Raw genomic sequence first — 18,994 nt, 5'->3', positions numbered from 1 at the left:
CTGCTGATTATCATATCTAGGCCTGGGCACCTCTGCTGTTGGGGAGTTCAACAACAGAATATAATGGCTAACATTTATTATGTACCAGGACTACTCTAAGTGTCGTATGTGTTATTAACTCATCTTATTCTCCCAACAATTCCATGCAACTGCATGGTACTTTTGGTTCCCCCTGAGTCCAGATGAGGAAACTGAGGCACCAAGAGATTCAGTGATTTTTCCAGAGCCACACAGTGATGGAGCTATGGGTGGAACCAAGCTCTCCAGATCCCGGGGCTCTTCTCGTATCTATCACATACAAGGCAGTCCATTCTATTTCTGGGCTATTCTAATTTGCCAAATTTACTTGCTTTGTAATGTTCAACCCTTTGTGGAACTTAATTGTTAAGTAGTTTCTAAATACATATTCTTTTCTTAAATCAATAGGCCACATGGACTTCACAGCATCAGTGTATTATTACAATTTTCCAGGTGAAGAAACCGAGGCCCCAAATGATGAGATGGGTGTCCCAAGGTTTCAAGAAGTTAATAGAGCTCCCTGATGGAACTCAGAGTTCTTCTCCCCATGCAAGATGCATGTTGCCTGTAGTGGACTCTGGAATGGGAGTCTCTATCTGTGCCTAGGTTCTCTTCGCTGTTACAAGATTAGGAAGAGAGGGAGTAAGAAGGTGAATAAAATTAAGTGATGTATGGAGGGAGCACACACCATCTTGTGATAGTGGGCAACTCATATCCCTTCTGGGTGTCAGTTTCTTTATCTAAAAAGTAATCCAGTTGGTCCAGAAGACATCTAAGGTCTTTTCCAAAAATGATCCTTTTTTCTTCTGAATTTTTATTTCTTAAGCCTTGTAAGCAGAGAGGCTCCCATCCTTCCACTGTGTCTAAAAGCTTCAGGGTGACCTCACAGTGGGCAAGGGTTTTCTGAAGACTATAGCAGATCCCAAGAAATCAGACATACTTTCCCCATTCTTTCTCATTTCTCCCAGGGAGGCAGTACAGGTGGCCATGTATGTGTTTCAGGAAAGACTTAATTTATTGCCTGGAAACTGGAATTTTCTCAGTTTAAACCTTTCCCCCAAGCCATCACTTTCCTTCTCTGTTCATTTATTCAACAAATACTTGTCAAGTCCTGACGACGGGCCAGGCCCCAAGGGATTAAGCTGTGAACAAGACAGACAGGGTTCCTGTTCTCATGTAGCCCATGAACAGAGTTCGAAGCAGAGGGAGCAATGAGAGTGTCAAACACCTGATCTGGTTGTGAGAGACCTTCCCTGAGGAAGAAACATTAAAGCAGAGGACTGAGGGATGCATGGGCAGTAGCCAGGCAGAGAGGAGGTAGGAACCACTCCAGGGTACAATGGCTGAAGTGTGGAGAGTGAGGACAAGAGTGGGGAAATAGGACACAGAAGGGGTTGGCAGGGACAGAGCAGCCAAGGACTGTGGGACACATTATGGTTTTTGTGCTTTATTATAAAGGCTGTGGGAAGCCCTTGAAGGGTTATAAACAGATGACATGATGACACTTTGACACAATGATAATGGATTAGGGCAAAACCCATTAGGAGACTATTGCAATAATTTAGGATGAAAGGATTATAACCCATCCACGGTGGTGACTGTAGAAATGGAAATAGCAGATGGATTTGAGAAATGTGTAGCAGATAGAACTGTCAGGTCTTGGTGATAGGCTCCATATGGGCATGAGGTGGTGGGCAGTATCAAGCATAACTCCTCCAGGTCTGCCTTGATCTAAAGTGGGTAACTCTTTGGGGAAAGGGACTCTGGAAGAAATCCAGGTTTCTTGGATGGCAGTAGTATAGAGGATGAATCGTAAACTAAATTATCGATATCTCCTGCTTTCTTCAGACTTAGCATGCCCAGGGGAGGTGATAATTAGGTAGCTAGAAAGATGTGCCTGGAATTCAGAAGAGATATCTGGCTGGGAATTTATATTGGAGATTCACCTGTTAAAAATATTTAACTTCACAATAGTGGTTGCTAAGTCTGTAGAGAGAGCAGAAGTTAGAAGACAGGGGAACCTAGGACCAAGGATTGACATACACCATGTTGAGGACTTGGGCCAGCAAAGGAAACAAAGGAGATGCAGGTGGAAAACCAAGAGTGTTGAGTTACTGAAGCTGAGGGAAGAGTTGTCCAAGGACTGTTATCCTCTGTTGTAGCTAATTAAGATGCTGCACTGTTTTTAAAGTTTGTGTTAGGTTCTTTTGTTTTATCCGTAAAATAATTTACTTGTTCCTAGTTTAAGAGAATCTGTACAGTTCTTTCATACTGGTTGAATTAATTAGACCAAGATTAGTGAGGTCACGGTGAGTGGGATAATTATCACAATCTTGGTAAGTGAAATCAATCTCCATTATGATAAATACAGCTTACGACTTTAAATGAACAAATACGGTTTTCTGTGGCAAACATTCTGTCATGTGGATTTCAATAAAAAACACTAATTGTTCCAAGGTTACAGTTCAACAGTATGTGGAACCATTAAAATAATCCTTTCATGATTAGAGGAAATCTCTTCGCCTTTCTTAGTAAACAGAATTAAACAGAAATTCAATATAGAATAAGCAAAGATTTAACTTATGCACTATGGTAACCAGCAAGTAAATATTTGCTAACTGTTCCCTAACTCATCCCTCATCTGTTTAACAAGCTGTAATGTTGAGTGCTTATTTTTTCAAAGAAAAGTGTCAATAGTCTTTTCATAGTTTTCAATGATCCTCATCAAGCTGGTAGACTTTGGCTTCAAGTGTGTTTTCTAGCCAAGGGTAAGACAAAGAATATGGGGCTGATAATTTTCTATTTCCATACTCCAAATAAGAAACAGAACAGAGGAGCTCAGTCCATGGTCAGTGATGATCACAACCGTGTTTAACCCCAACAGGGTGGACAAAAATATTTAACCCATGTATCTGAAGCCCTTTTCCAATGAGGGCACAATCCTCATGGTATCTCCAGGGTCTGTCTTCCCAGGGGTTGGGCTGAAGAAGGGGTTGGGTGGGAAATCTGTCCTCTGAGGCTTGTGCTTATTCTTGATTGCTTCCTACTCTTCACTCTCAGGGCCTTCTATGAATACAGAGAGGACCCATAATACAGGTTGAACTTATGTCTGAATTGTCTGCTGGATTGCAGGCTTCTTGAGAGCAAGGATCCCATTTTATTCATCTTTCTGTTTCTTTAGCATCCATTGCTCATTTATCTCTGAGTGTAGCCTATGTGGCAGGAACTGTGCTAGGTGTTGGTTACATAATGATAAGCAGACTACATTACTTCCAGGAGTTAATGGTTAGACCAACACAAATAGACAATTTATAATAAATGGGATAAAGGCAGCGACAGACATACAACCTAAGTGATGGGAACACACGCAGGAAGGGGACCTGTTTCAGCCTAAGGAAGGTAGGTGAAGACACAAAAGTCTTCTGGAATTGGGCATGCCTGAAATTTTGTCAAAGCAGGAGGAGGGTTGGTAATGGGAAGGGCATTTCTAACAGAAGGAACAGTGTGAACAAAGGCAGGGAGGTGAGAGGGCCTGGGGCCTTTAGGGAAGTGCAAGAAGGTTGGTGGTATGGAGCCCAAAGTTGGAGGCAGGGAGTGGAGAGATGAGGCAGCAGAGACCAGTAAGGGCCAAGCAGGGAGGCTGTGGACACAGTGTGTACTTGGAACTCACCCAGCATTTGTGGGGTTCACTGACTTCAATAGTATTTATCATCTTGGTATCTTCAAAGGTCAAGGTCTGAGGTGGCTTAGGAAGAAGATATGGAGACCAAACTAGGGTATGCAAGCTGCCAGACTTACTAAACAAAGCAAGATCTACTGATGGCTCTCTGCCTAATTTTGGATTAGAAAAAGTTTGGCAGAATGTTGCAATGGCCTGTTGGCTACAGCTTATAATGATAAAGTGGCTGAATTTGGATGTTCAGAGTTGTGAGACCCTGAGGATGGAGAGGGGCTAAGTCTTGCCTATGGGTGCATGATCATCAAGTTCACCAGTTACTCTGACTAGACAGTGTGGGCTGGAGAACAGAACATTGGCGTCTGAGTTGGGAGAATCTAGCTCCACTATGATTTGTGGTGGGCATGTGGACACATTCTGGTCCCTCTTGGGACTTGAGCTGTCCCATAAGCAAGTGGGAATAGAACCAGAGATCTGCTTAACTTCCAGGTGATTTAGTAAAAGCAAAATGAGGAGCTCGATAGGAGAGCATGTGTCAAGACTGAGCTCCAGGGAAATGCAAGGCATTATTGCTGTTGCTGCTGTGGTCTTTCTGGAAAAGGCAAGTGTACAGGGTTTAGGCTGGAAATGTTAGAAATAGTCCCTAGGCATGAATGATTTATTTGGCTAATACATGTTGTGTGTGTGTGTGTTTTAACAAATTTGAGTAATATTAAAAAGTTGGCTATTTCATGCAAAAGTTGAATTTCCAGGAAAATTCTGAAGCTCTGGAATGCTAGACTTGATCTTTCCTGGTGGCAATGACAGGGGGAAGCTGAGAAATTCTTTCCACCAATGTCAATGTCTGTACTTTACCTGGTTTTCCATAGTTGCTTACCTGTCCTTGCAGGCATTTGAGTGGGAGATTCCTGGGCTAATAAATATAGGACCATAGAGCTTTTCAAAATGATTCCTTAGATACAACAACATTTATAAGGCAGGAGGGTAGGAATTATTACTCTGATTTTATAGATGTCACAACTGAGGCCATGCCAGATTGGGTGACTTGCTACTCTGTGGCTGACCTGGGACCAGGGTCCATGTTATTTGCCTCCTAGTTCATTGTTCTTTCTGTCCTAGCACCTTATCTTTGAAACAATAGCCTCAAGGATCCCAGTAGGAGGCAAACTCTTGAATCTAGGATCATGAACACGGCTTATTAAGGGGAGATTGGTAGTTCTAGCAAGAAAACAGCTCCCACGTTCAAACCTTGGGAGAAGAGCCACGACTGGTGTGAGGAAGCAGACGAGGTAGAAAGTGGGGTCTGCGAGCTGGCCTTCCATCACCCAGTAGGGATTGGTGGGACTGTTGCAGGTGACGCAGGCGGCATTGTACACTAGGGACACCACAAAGTACAACAGGAAGCTGCCTATGAGCACAAGCCCGTGGATAATGGTCTGTGGAGAGAAAGGAGAAATAAACGCTGTTGAACATTTAGGTTAGGGGGCAGTGCAACCACGCCGCTTGGTTAACTTTGTTTTCAACTTTTTTTGGAAATGCAACACACATATAAAAAATTCAAAAAAGCATACAGTTTAATGCCTCCTTATAAAGCAAACGTCTATGTTGCTACCCCCCAGAATTTGAACACACATACCCCAAGATCTCCTAAATCTTCTGTCTCGTCCTTGATTTGTGATAGTTTCCAAGTTATCCTTTGTAGTTTTACCACCTACGTATGCTTCCCCTTGTAGCCCATTTTTAAATGTTAGATAAATCACATTTTGTGTGATTTTTCTTTTTTCCCCTCAATGTTATGTTTGTGTGATGAATGCATTTTTTCCACATGTGGCTGTAGTTTATTCATTTGCAAAGCAGTGAAGGGTTCTGTTGTCTGATCTTTTGTCCTGCCTGTTTTGTGCTTCTTTCCCCCCCATTCTTGTGCTCTTTTAAACTTATTGACTATTTTGTCTAGTTTCATTTTCCCCCTTTACTAGTTTGAAAGTTATACACTCCATTTCTGTTCTTTAAGTGATTGCTCAGTAAATGATAATAAGCAATCTTACCACAGTCTAAAGTTTATAACTACTTTTTCCTCCTCCTGAGTTATACAAGGACTTTATAGCACTTTAACTCTCTTTACCTTTTTCCCGACTTATCTTGTTGCTACTGTGTATTTTAATTCTATCGTCTTTTTAAAGCCCATAAGTCATTATAGTCTAACACGGTCAGTATTCATTAAGATTTACTTTCATGTTTACCACTTTCTATGCCTTCATTCTCTCTTGCATCTTGGACCTTCCATCTGATATTTCTTTCTCTTTGCTCTAGGGATATCCTTTACCATTTCCTTCAGTGGGAGTCTGCTGGTGATATATTCTCTACTGCTTTGTTTCATTCTCCTTCTTGACAGATTTTCTTGATGGATGTAGAATTCTTATTTGGCAGTTATTTTCTTTCACTACATTTAAGCTAGCATTCCACTATCTTCTGGCTTCTGTCGTTGCTATTGAGAAGTTAGCAACTCTATCTATTGTTCCTTAGAAGGAAATCTTTCTCTCTTAAAACCTGGTTGCTTTTGATTTTTATTTTGTCATTAGTGTTCTAGAGTTTTGCAGAACTTTTTGAGTCTGTGGATTGATGTCTTTCATTGCTTCTGCAAAATTCTCAAGTCATTATCTTTTCATATACTGCCTCTGTCTCATTTTCTCTCTCCTTTCCTTCTGAGATTCTGATCAGATGTGTGTTAGACCTTTTCAGATACCACTCTATCTTCTATGTATTTGATATCTCTTCCATAATTTTTCCTCTGTTTTATATTCTGGATAATTTCTTTTGGCCAATTCACTAACTCTCCCATTCAGCTGTGTCTAATTTGCTTTTAAGCCAGCCATTGAAACTTAAATTATAGTTACTGTATTTTTTTAAATGTCTAAATGTCTTATTTGGTCTCTTTTCAAATTGACTGGGTTGCTTTGTATAGTCTGCTAATCCCTGCAGATATTTTACATCTTATTCTTCTTTAAACATAGCTTTCCTACAATTTATATTGAATAATATCAACACCTGAAATATATATATATATATATACATATATATATATATATTTTTTTTTTTTGGTGAGGAAGATTATCCCTGAGCTAACATCTGTGCCAGTCTTCCTCTATTTTGTATGCAGGATGCCACCACAGCATGGGTTGGTGAGTGGTGTGTAGGTTTGGCTCAGGATCCGAACCCAGAAACCCCAGGCCACCAAGAGGAGTGTGTGATCTTAACCACTACATCACCACGCTGGCCCCTGATTTTTTTTTGACCTTCATTAATGGGTTCTTGTTTCCTTGAGAGCTTGGTTATTTTTGAATATGTGATGGTTATCGCCCTTGAAAAGTTCATAGGGACAATTTGAGCCTTAGGATGACATACTTTTCTCTAGAGAGGGTGTGTGTGTTTATTTTGCAGTATCCTTGGCCACTGAGTCATTTTAAACTGAATTCATAGGTCGAAGTTTGGCTCACCCAGGTGATGCAAACCTAGGCTGCAAATCTGTCTGAGGCCAGCACGTGGTCTATGTCCCAGGGCAGCTTCTTTATATTGATTCTCCTTGCTTTGTTCAGCACAATGGGAACAATCCTTTTACTCCCTGTGGGGGAGGGTGTACAAGCTGGTCCACTTTCGGGTGGTATAGCCTTTGGGGTCCTAATTTAATGTAATCTCTTATTAGACTCCTACCTTTGGTGTCTGGGTTTTGATTCCTGAACTTTTTGCTCAGTCAAGTCTGTCAAAAACCAAGTTCCTTTTGGGTAGGATTGCAAAGACCCTCAAGAAAACAGAGGCTCTGGCTCACCTTGTGTCTCTAGAATTCCCCTTTCCCAGAGCTTTTTGTTTTTACTATCCTGTCAGCTCTTTTATGCTTTTAAGGAGTGTTTTTTTTCTTTTTTTTAAAATAAGTTCTTCCTTATCTTTAGTTGTTTTCAGTGGGAAAGGTGATCTGAAAAATCTAGACTCTGTTCCTGAAGAAGAAAGCAGTTAGCTAATTTTTTCACTGCTTTCGTGGGGACTGTGAAAAGTGACACAGTTATTAAAATTCATGTTAGGTTTCTACCCAGGGAAGAAACAGACTCCCCCTGCTTCAAGCACTTTCATAATGATTCTTGCAGCTGACTCCTTTCCCGAGAGCACCAGAAATCACCGGTAACTATTGGGATACCTGGTCTAGAGATGCCTTAGGTGGATTAATAATGCTGAATGGTGAGTGAAAGGAACAGCTACCCTCTTTCAAAGCAGATGAATGCAGTGCTTTGAGAAAGTGGGCTGAGTGAGCAATCAGAGGATGCAGAATCTTGAGTTTCATCACCCATTTAATACACAATCGAGGCCTGATTATACTTCACAGGGCATTTTGAAAGGTCGAAAAAAATCTAATGGTTAAGAGGGTCATAGAGAGCAGAGTTCCTCTTGGAAAATATCTTGGGCTAGTTATTTAAAAATGTAATTAAATTGTGAAATATTTCAAGCATACAGATAACAAACCTCATATATTCAACCTCCAGCTTTATCAATTTTAACCTTATATCATATTTGCCTGAGTTTTATTAAAAGACTGAGTCTTACAGATACACTTAAAGCACCCATGTATCCCTTGCAAATGTTTTCTCTTTAATCTTGAACATAAATTCAGCATTCATCATTCTTATGCATATTTTGTATATACATGTTTCTGTATGCACGTTTATGAATACTGTTTTACTTTTTCATGTGTACGTATCCTTCTGTAACTTGTTTTTCAATAGACATTGTGTTTTGTAGTCTTATCTGTGTTGATAGATACGGCTCTAGTTTATTCATTTTAACTGTTTATTGTATGAATATGCCACAATTTATTTATTTTTCTGTTGATGAAGATTTAGGCTACTTCTAATTTTTTTTTCTATTAAGAACAATGCTGTAACAAACATTCGTGTACATGCCTCTGTATATACACGTAGGAGTATTTCCAGGGTGCATATTTACAAGGGGAAGTGTGTCACAGCATATGAGTACTTAAACTCCTCTAGCTATTTGCAAATTGTTCTCCAGAGTGGTGCTTTCAGTTTACCGTCTACTAACAGGATATGAAAGTTCCTTGGTTGGACGTTATTATCTTTAATACACTGCTCAGTTGGTTTGCCAATAATTTTATTTAGAATTTTTACATCTATGTTCCTTTAGTGAGACTGGCCTAAAATTTTCTTTTCTTGAACTGTCCATGCCCATTTTGGTATCAGGATTATTCTACCCATGAAAAATGAATTGCCTGTCTTTTCCACTTTTCTAATCTGTGAAAAAGTTGGTTTAAGATAGGGATTATCTGTCCCTTATAAATTTGGTCAAACCTATCCTTATAATACTCTGGGTTTGTGGCTTTGGGGACAGGATTACCAATTAAATTTCTTTAATGGTGATTGTTTTATTCAGGTTTGCTGAATGATCTTGACTATGTTTTGGTAAAGTTCACATTTAAAGAAATTATGAACTGGCTTACATTTTCAAAAAAATATTTAAAAATTGATTATATCTATGATTACAGTCTTTTGCATTCCTAGTATTGTTTTTCTGGTTCTTCTTTCTGTGTCTTATCCTGGATCAGTTTTGCCAGACATTAGTTTCTATTGTTTCCTTGATTTTTCTCTTATCTTTTTTCTTTTCTTCTATTTTCTTTAGGTTTACATGGTAATTTTTTTAAGTTCCTTAGAGTTGAATTCTTAACTTGTTTTTCTTCTTTTTGTTTTTAATAATAAAAGCTTTAGCTGCATGCCACAAGTTTGCAAATGTGGTATTTTTATAGTCATTCAGCAACAAGTATAATTTCCATCATGATTTACTCCTGACTGTGTGAGTTATTTAGCAGTGCATTTTGAAATTTCCAAGCATGTTAGGTTTGTTTGGCTATCTTTTTCTTGCTTGTTTTTAATCTAAATGCATTGTTGTCAGAAAACACGCTCTTTACGATACTGAGTCTTTCTAATTCCTTTGTGATTCAGAATTCACTCTTTTTCTTTGAATTTTTGGTATATGGTCTGTGTGTGTTTGAAAAGATGCATGTTTGCTATTTGGAGCAGGATTTTATATATTAGATCTAACTATAGTCGATCAAGTGTGCTAATTTATTCAAAGCTTCCATATCCTATTTGATCTATATCTGTTTCTGATAGAGTTGTACAAAAATCTCACACCATAATGGTGAATTTGTCTATTTCTTCTTGTATTTGCTGGATAACATCCAATCTGATAATTTTTGCTTTTAATAGGTGAATTAAATCCACTTACATTTATTATAAGTACTGATATATTTGGATTTATTTTGAACCTCTTATTTTGTATGTTTTATCTGCCATCATTTCTTTTGCTCTTTTCATCTTCCCTATATTCTGCTGAATTGAGTTTCCTACATTCCTCTTAAGTTTTTAAGATACTATTTTTAAATATTAAGATAACTTAAGTTTTAAGAGACACTATATAAATGTGGACTTTTATGGGAAAATTTATAGTTAAATGTGGTCGTGATGAAAGCTTTAGCATAAATTAACTACCTATTGAACAGCTCTTCTTTACCATTATGTTGTTTCTCACAGTTTTAGATTTTATGTTCTTGCAGAAGTAGGTTTCTTCTTTTAGTGAGGGTCTATGAGTTTGTCTGAGAATGTCGTGTCTTTGCCCTAGCATTAATAGGGTAACTGTTGTTCCCCTCAGGCCTCTGAAGATTATTACTCCATTGTTTTCTGGCTTCTATTGTTTGTCATTTTAACTGCTCTTCCTTTTCGAGTGATTTGTTCCTAGTCTCTGGTAGGCTTTAAGATTGTCTCTTTGTCTTTTACTCTGCACAGTTTCCATTTGATATATCCAGGCCATATATCCAGATTTATTTTGATTAATTTTCATCCTCATTGATTATCTCTTCATCTATTGCTTCTCTACCATTCTTTCCTTTTTCTTCTTTTATCACTCCTATTTTGTGGATGCTGGAGTCATTTAGCCTAGCCACCACTCCTCCTAACTACTTTTCACATTTGAGCAGCATTCTGGATGAGTTCCCAATACTACCTTCCAATGTGGTAGTTGACTTTTTGCCAGTGTCAATCTAGAGTGGGTCCTACGAATTGCATTTTTAGTTTCAATGACAAAATTTTTCATTTCAAGAGTTCTAAATGTTTCCTTAGCTTGGCTCAGTTTCTAGTACTAAAGTTCTATCTCTGACTCTTGCCTACCTTTCTCACAGCTTCTGATAAAACTGTAACTCCAAATAGCTTGTCATTGTCATCTCATCTTTAGCTTTCTTTCTTGAGTGGGGGAACTCCAGCCCAGACCTGGGACCCAGCAGTAAATGGGGCTCCAGTCTTCCTTACCCCACAGGAGCCAGACTCCCACTGCCATGGTCTGTTTCCTGTCCTGGATTCCAGAAAACCTTCAGTTTGAGCCTGTGGAGTACTTTCCCCTCCCCCACCCCATTGTGTTTCAGCCTCTTTCGGTGCTGGTGGTTCTTGAAGAAATTTATCCTATCTTTAAGCTTGGCTATGCCTTTTTGGTTTTATTACTTTGTTCTATCTGTCATTGGCATGAATGGGAGAAGAAGGGGTTTTCAAAATGGGAACTCTGTGATCCGGAAGTTCCCTTGTATGGCTCTCATCAGCTACTGCCCAGCAGGTCAGGGCCTGCTCTAGCTTGTAGGGGGTAGGAGGTTGGGGAGGAAGTTCCATTGCAGAACGTAGGGAACACATTGAGCCTACTTGGGGCATTTTCGAAATTTTTAATACATACGCTCTCCGAAAGAGCCCTTCCGCTTGGCTAAGGACACATCTTTCTGTCAAGTGGTTTTCCTGCACCATTCAATCTCATCTCCTCAGACTATTAGCACAGCAGTTAAAAGGTCAAGAGTCAGACTGCCGGCGTTCATATTTGCTTCTGTCTTGAACTGCTTGGGGAAAATTTCTTGTACCTTTTTCAATATCTATAAAATGGGAATAAAAAAACACCTAACACACGCATATATTGCACAATGATTACCACAATGAGTTTAGTTAACATCCACCTCTTCACAATATATGTGTATCATTATGCTGTGCACCTTAAACTCATACAGTGCTGTATGTCAATTCTCTCTCAATAAAACTGAAAAAAAAAAAATACAAAAAACCTCCACCTAACACAAAGGGTTCTAGGAGGTTAAATAAGATAATATATTAAATCATGTAGATAGGTATCTGTATATAATTTTAAACTCTTTGTTGTTACAATTATCACTGACTTCAAGAATGTAATGAGAAACCTGGCACTGCCTTTTTAAGATATGAAAATGTGATATTTGGACATGTTTGAGATGTGCTTACATGGAGGCAGTCTTCTAGCCTTTTACCCCGGAATTAAATGGGGAACATACCTTCCCAACACAGCCTTGAATACCATCAGTCTAATGTTTTTCTTGTTTCTGAAACACCTCTGATTTTTTAATTAAAAAAAATATCTTTTTTCGCAACAAATTTTCATTTTTAAAAATATAAGTCTTAATTTTATCATCCTGACTAGATGATAAGTAAGTTGAAGCCAGGAATTTTATTAATTTTATCTTCTATACCTCTTTCATCCCTGCACAAGTGGGACACAGGTAGGAGTCTAGTATGTATCAAGTAGATCAATAATATACAGTGAAACAACTCAGACATCTGGATGTGGTCAATGGACAGGAAGACAATTGTTAGGCGAAAGGGGCTCTGAGGCACTCACCCAGGTCTTCATTTCCATCGCTTGGTGCAAGAGGATTGTGGCGAGGGAGATGGTGTTGATGGGTGTCCCAAAGGTAAAGACATCGATATCAGAGTCCTTGTAGGTCTGCAGAGGAGTAACAAACAGGCACTGTGAGATGTGCCCAGGGACTCAAGGCCTTGGCTTGGACACAGTGATTATAAAGCATCAGTGAAGGCAGGTGTCAAGGCAGGGGAAGGAATGGGGAGAAGCTTTCCATCCAGCTGCCATCCATGTGGAACTGACCCGAGGAATAGACGAGACGAGGAGTGAGTGGACAGGATGAAATTCTTTAGAAACACATTTGCAGAGGAAGCCGTGATGGGTATTCCAGAACATTGTGGAATGAATGAACAAAGAATATATCGAACACCCACTAGACACAATGCCAATTGCTGAAGATACTTCTCTGTCCACCTTCAAAGAGTTTACAGTTCACTAGGCAGGGCAACTGTACTTCAGGGGGTAAATGCTATAACGGAGGGCAAGTATAAGGCCCCCTGGGAGAACAGAAGAGGGGAGATATCAGCTGAGACCATAATAAGAGGAGTTAATCTCTTGAAAAGAGAAAGGAAAGGCAGACCAGGCAGAGGCCAGAATTGAGGGTGAAAAGGTCAAATGGTCCTAGATAGCTGATTTGTTGAGCACATCATGGGGACAAAAGATGAAGCTGGAAAGGCAAGCAGAGGCCTGGGCAGGGAGGGTATTATAAGTGAGAAAAGTCAAACATAGCACAAAACGTCTGCTTCGTTGACACCCATCTTGTTGCTAGTTGCAAAAGTTTGTGAGCCCAGAGGTCAGATAGACACCATTGTTTACCTAGTAGCAATTATCTCACATCCTGGTTCCCTGTCCAGGAAGAACGCAGATATCCTTTGCTATCTAAATTCTTACTCTTTTAACTAGGGGACCAAATTGAGATGCGGCTGGTATCCCTTGTTATCTGCATTCTTGCTTTTATTTCAGATAATGTAGTATTCCTTACTATCAGAACTTGCTGCCTGAATGCTTGCTGCTTTGACCTTAGAAGCACAAATCTAAATATAAATGTAAATTCAAATACCTTCAGTGCTCAACTTAGAAAGAGTAAATGAGTGAAGAAGGCCAGGTATAAGACAAAAGGGAGTGGTGGGGACTATGGCAAGCTGGAGAACATGCACCCTATCTAAACAGGTCTGTTGAGTCAACTCTGGATTTTTGCCATGAGGGAAAATCACCCAGTGTACTGATAGCTTTCAGTTTTTCAAAAACTGGCAGAAATTAAGCTCTTTTAGTAAAGTGTTCTGACTTTTCAAATACCCTGGTGTGGATGTAATCTGCAGGCCACCTGTTTGGAGCCTCTGCTCTAAAGTGTCCAGAAAGACACTGCTAGTCTAGGACTTCATATAAACAGGAGCAATGCTACTCTGTGATTTGTATGGTTAGAATGGGATTAGATGACTTACCAGGTAAGGAATAAAGAAACAGATGAGGCTCTGGTAGAATGCATCCATCATGGAAATCCAGAAAGTGAACATGTTATAGCACTGCCAGGAAAGAATACATCAACAGTTACCGCCCTCGAAGCAAGCCTCTTTGCTTTGCAAGCAACTTCCTCATGCTGAGCTGGAGCACACTATATGGCACTTACAACACCTCTTATCTTAGAGGCAATAGAATGGAATGATTTAGAGCATGGACTTGAGGGTGACAGACCTCAGTTCAAATCTTAGCTCTATCACCAACTGTGACCTTGTGCAAGTCACTGAACTGATTTGAGAATTGATTCTTCTTCCATAGAAAGTGGAAGAAAACAACACCAACTATTTTCTTGGGTTTTGAGAGGTCTAAATGCAATTGTGCATTAGTGCTCAGTTATTAATGACTACCATTCATTTGCACGTTGCTAGTGCTAAGACGAACTTGGTAAGTCTGGGGATTCTAAGGTTTTTAAAAAGGAGCTCTCAATCACAGCCCAGGATCATAGGTCCCAAGAGACAGAGCTCGGTGGCTTCAGAGATAAGACTTCCCATTTTGTGCTTCAGTCTTCCTGCCTTCCCTGGGAAAAGTGAAACCATTTACAGTTTGTTTTTGCTACATTAACTTCTTTTAATGTTAGATACTCAAGGAATGCATTATGCAGCCAGCTTGCCTACAGGAAGGGGACAGTTAGAATGGCCCAGCATGTACATGTGCCACCCCCACGTCTCCCTCGCCTGAAATGCTGGGCTGTTTTGCTCTCCTCCAGTCTTTGGGTCAGGATTGGGCTTGGTTCTTTGTTGGCTGTCCACCCAACATCACCAGCTCTCAAATACCACATGTGACTTGGCTCTCCTTTCCCCCAGGTGCAAAGGTACTCTAGGCATTTTGATGTCCCTTTTCCCAGAGCTCCTCCTTCGAGGTGGTTGGTTTCCCTCTCTGTCTCTTCCACCCAACCTCCTGGCCCGTGTCTGTGCCAGTCTGACCACCTGGACTGGTGCTGTACGACTTCTTCAAATCATCCTGGGCACCAGTGGGGCCTCCCTGTGCCTTCTAAGAAACTATCCTGATGGCTTCTTGGGCCTCCTTCAGTCTACTTGATACTAGCAAGTCCTAGACCACGTGTAACCTTGAGTTTTAAGTTTTGCTTTCCCTGATGTGACGTAGAAGCCCTCATTTTTGAATGTCTCACCCAGTAATGAGCAAACTAGCTTTAACCCCAGGGGTTCCCAAACCAAGCCTTGGGGGGTTCTGTCGAAAGCCTGGAGAGAGAAACCAGCTAAGAGGGAACTTTCTGCATGTCCTCTCCCCCTTCAACTAGGGCAGTCACGTATTAATGTGTGATATAATTAAGAGAGAACTAAAAAGAAAAATACCTATGGGTCTGGTCCATCACCCTCAACAGCAAATGAGAAACAGGCCAGCAACAGGGAGTCGAGTTCCTCCGTCACATGGGAGGTAAGTGGCAGAGTGGGACCCCCAGCCCAGTGCTCTTTCTCTGACACCTCCAGGGAGGAATCGGAGGTCAGGCAGAAGCTGAGGCCACCTCCCCCGCCTGCCCGGGCCCCTCACCTCAGAGTTCTGGCCGCGCTTGTATAGCTCAGGCAACGCCAGGAGAGTTTCTGCAGAGATGTCTTTATCGAGGATTCCAAAGACGAGAGGAGGCAAGGAGGTGAAGAAGAGATTGAAGAATATCATCTGCCAGTAATCAATCATGGTGGAGCCAGAGAAGCCGCAGAAGAACTGGTACCAGAAGAGCAGGTTGACGTAGCACTGCGGGCAGAGAGCGTGGCCTCATGAGCGCGGACCTGCAGGCAGCTTGTCATCTGCTGCTGCTCGGGAGCTCTGACAAGTCACCTGCGCTGACTTGGGGCTTTAGTTTCCTCATTCATGGCATGCAGGATGTGTAAGGTTTGGAGAGAACGCTAATCCTCGGAGCAGCAGGTTCTGCTGCGATTACTACTACTACTAACTAGTCTTAGTGTTCTTCAGGACCTGAAGGAAACCCCACCAGCTTGTTAAGGTAGTAAACTCTGGTGGGTAAGAGCACAGGTTTTGGAGGCAAAGAGGCCTGGTTGTGAATCCCCAATTCTGTCATTTACTAGCTGTGTGACCTTAGGCAAATGGCTTAACTTTTCTGAACATCATCTTGGCATCTTTCAGATGGAAATAGAAGTACCTAGACTACAACACGTGACACATAAAAGGCAGTGGTTCTTAGTAGCAGTGTGGTAAAAGATAAGGATGTCCCTGAGAGAGGGATGACAGAAAACTGGACCGCCAGGCAGGAAGCCTGGCGGGAAGATGACTTCACGAGGTTTTCCTCAACAATACATCCCTAATGGTCATGCAACTCTGGAGGGTGAATAAGAAATCTTCTGCCTAAACTTGCTTTATGTTTTCAAAGGTCCTTCCCACTCCAGGCCTCCCCGCCTGAGATGGGCTGGGTCACTATTATTGTCTACCATATTGTGACGTGGTTTGGTGACTTGACCAAGGTCATGTAAGCAGCCGGTCCTGGAGTGATCACTAGAACTTCTCAGCTCGGTGTTGAGAGGTAAAGGGTACTCTAAGAAATCATTCAGCAGGTTTGTGTTCAAGCTAGAATTCTCATTCCCTAACTACCAGGTCAATGTTATTTTGCTCTCTATTTATTATTGTAATGATAATAATATGAACATGTTAATATTATTAGTCGTAGTCAGAAATAATTATTATTGAGCTATTTGTGCCAGGTGTGTGAGAGGTATTATAGGATCAGTATATAGTACATTATTAGATGCGCAATATACATTACAACTTGTCCTAACAATCTTGCAAGATTAATATTATTGCTAATATAAAAGTATATTTGTGTGTTATATTAATATATTACATATTGATAATAAGAATATTAGTCCCACTCTACAGCTGAGGAATCTGAGGCTCTGAGATACTCAGCTACCCCTTACTTAAGTTCAGAGCTAGAAAGTGGTACAACCAGCCACTGAGTTTTGAAAGCTCTCTCTCTTTGACCATCCCTCAAGCTTTCTCAGTCCCATCTTTGGATGATGCAGTGACAATACCGAACGAGCTCCTTCCAGCCAAGGAGTTCCATCCTTTGGCTTTTCTGCCCAGATGACTAGTGGGCAGCGTCCTGGCTCTGAAAGAGATCCCAGTGCTCTGAGAATCCTGGACCTTGCATCTCTCTGTCTGAAGGCCAGGCTCGCCTCCCTTGGCGCTTCTGGCCTCCAGGTCACCTCCTCCCACTGCAGTCTCGTGCTGCCGCAAGGGCTTTCCTCCTGCACTCGAGTTTTGGTGAAGTTATTTCTCAGAGGAGCGGATTTAGGGGGAAGCGGCTCAGTCTATTTCCTGTGCTGTAGGTAGGTTTGAAATACACTATCGGCAGACTTTGAGTCCTCAGATCAATATCAACCACTTGTGTACTTGACACGGTGGGTTTGAGAAGAACCAAAGTATTAGAAAGTCTCTTTGATACCAGTGTTCAGCAAATGTATGAGGCTTCAACTTCTCTGTGTATGTGGTTTTAAAAATTCTTTTCGGCCCTTTGTGCCCCTTGCCTTGCTTCTCCCTCCCCAACTAGATGGGTGAGACGATAACTCTCACATCTATCTACACATAGGCAGATTGAGTGGCTCAGATGGGGTAAGCAACTAAATCAAAGTCCCTCAGCCACTGGGGTTGGAACAGTGACTTGAGGTTCTAGAATCCTAGGATGACAGGGCTGGAAGTGACATATAGTTCAACCTCATCATCTTACAGATGAGATCAATAATAGCAACAATGGCAATAAAGACTCATAAAGCACTTACTCTGTGGCAAGCTCTGTTCTGATCCATACAATTCTCCTAATGGCCCTCTGAGGCAGTCACTATTATCCCCATTTTCCATTTGAGGAAAGTGAGCCTCCGAGAGGTCAAGTGACTAGGCTGGGATTATAGAGGTAGTAAGCAGTGAAGCTGGGATTCAGACCCAGATGTTCTGGCTCCAGAGTCCACCCTCATCATATGTGGGAAGTGGATGCGCTTGTTAAAGTGAATTCAAGATCTGAGAGCACAGCTCAGTGTCCAGCACTCCAGTGCAGAGTCCTTTATCCCACACTAGGAAAGGCAGTAGGTTCCACCCTGGGGTGCTGTGTGGGGAAAGCATCGCACACAGATGGCTGTGGCTGGCAGTTTCTGCCATGGATGCCAGAGGGGGCGAGGCAGCACGTGTACTTCCACAGGCCATCCTCTAACGTCTCACAATGTAGATCTAGCCCTTTTACTCCAAGCCTGAATCTCCCCGGACTGCGAGCATCAGCTTTGTCTCACCAAACTGCAGTTTCTAAGTTGTACACCATTATCATCCTGTACGAGCCATGATGCTTGATCCAGTGTTCACTCAAGCTCTGGTCATAGGCAAAGGTGAGGAAGGAAGAGGGGCAATGGCCTTGGCTGGTGTGGAAGGGGTGCGGAAGCTCTGTGGCCAAGTGTGACAACATCATCATGTAACATTCTTGAACAATTTGTGTTGAGGCATGGTGCTAGGGAGGCTTGGAGAGCAGACACACGACCTGTGTCAGAGTGACCCTTGCCTGCAAGGAATTTAGCAGCTACCGGAGAAGAGGGTGCTTGGACCTCCAGGAGGCACGAAATGCCGTCATGACGAGGACAGTGGGGAGTGTGGAGTAGACTAGAACTGGGTCCAATCCTGATTCTGTGACTTAGTTAGCTGTGAGATCTGGGTAACCCCGTTGGCTCTCAGCTACCACATCTATAAAATAGATAATAACTGTCCCCACCCCATAAGGCTGTTAGCACCTGTTGTTGTCATTGTCATCATCATCACCTAGTTTAATCTGGACAAACTAAGCATACACTGTATTTGGGGTGCTGTTCTAAGCACCTCACACATTTTAACTCATATATGCACACAATAAACCTGAGAGTTCTGTGGTATCCCCATTTTACAGACAAAGAGACTGAGATACAGAGAGCTTAAATAAGTAATTAAGGACACATTGCTATTAAGTAGCAGGGCGGGGCTGGGGTTTGAGCCCAGTCTGGCTCTAGCACATATGCTCTTAACCCCTACACCACACTTAGC

At 41.5% G+C, this 18,994-nt stretch overlaps 1 protein-coding gene and 1 long non-coding RNA gene across 18 annotated transcripts in view; one reads left to right on the top strand and one right to left on the bottom strand.

Moving 5' to 3' along the window:
- Window positions 1-18,994, bottom strand: part of ATP10B (ATPase phospholipid transporting 10B (putative)) — a 286,689-nt gene that overhangs the window by 2,970 nt on the left and 264,725 nt on the right. For all 17 annotated transcript variants that reach the window (XM_070569117.1, XM_070569110.1, XM_070569115.1 and 14 more), the window contains 4 exons: window positions 15,479-15,679; window positions 13,894-13,974; window positions 12,431-12,535; window positions 4,943-5,130 (listed from right to left, as the gene is read on the bottom strand). In XM_070569117.1, coding sequence (XP_070425218.1) covers window positions 4,943-5,130; window positions 12,431-12,535; window positions 13,894-13,974; window positions 15,479-15,679 — 575 coding nt within the window. The remainder of the gene's footprint in view (window positions 1-4,942; window positions 5,131-12,430; window positions 12,536-13,893; window positions 13,975-15,478; window positions 15,680-18,994) is intronic.
- LOC103568029 (uncharacterized) overlaps window positions 1-18,994 on the top strand; it is a 116,762-nt gene that overhangs the window by 87,046 nt on the left and 10,722 nt on the right. The window lies entirely within an intron of this gene.

Source organism: Equus przewalskii, chromosome 13 (genome assembly GCF_037783145.1).
Source record: "Equus przewalskii isolate Varuska chromosome 13, EquPr2, whole genome shotgun sequence".
Taxonomy (NCBI): domain Eukaryota; kingdom Metazoa; phylum Chordata; class Mammalia; order Perissodactyla; family Equidae; genus Equus; species Equus przewalskii.
The sequence above is the reverse complement of the archived record's forward strand: the minus strand, read 5'-3'. Positions and strand labels throughout refer to the sequence as shown.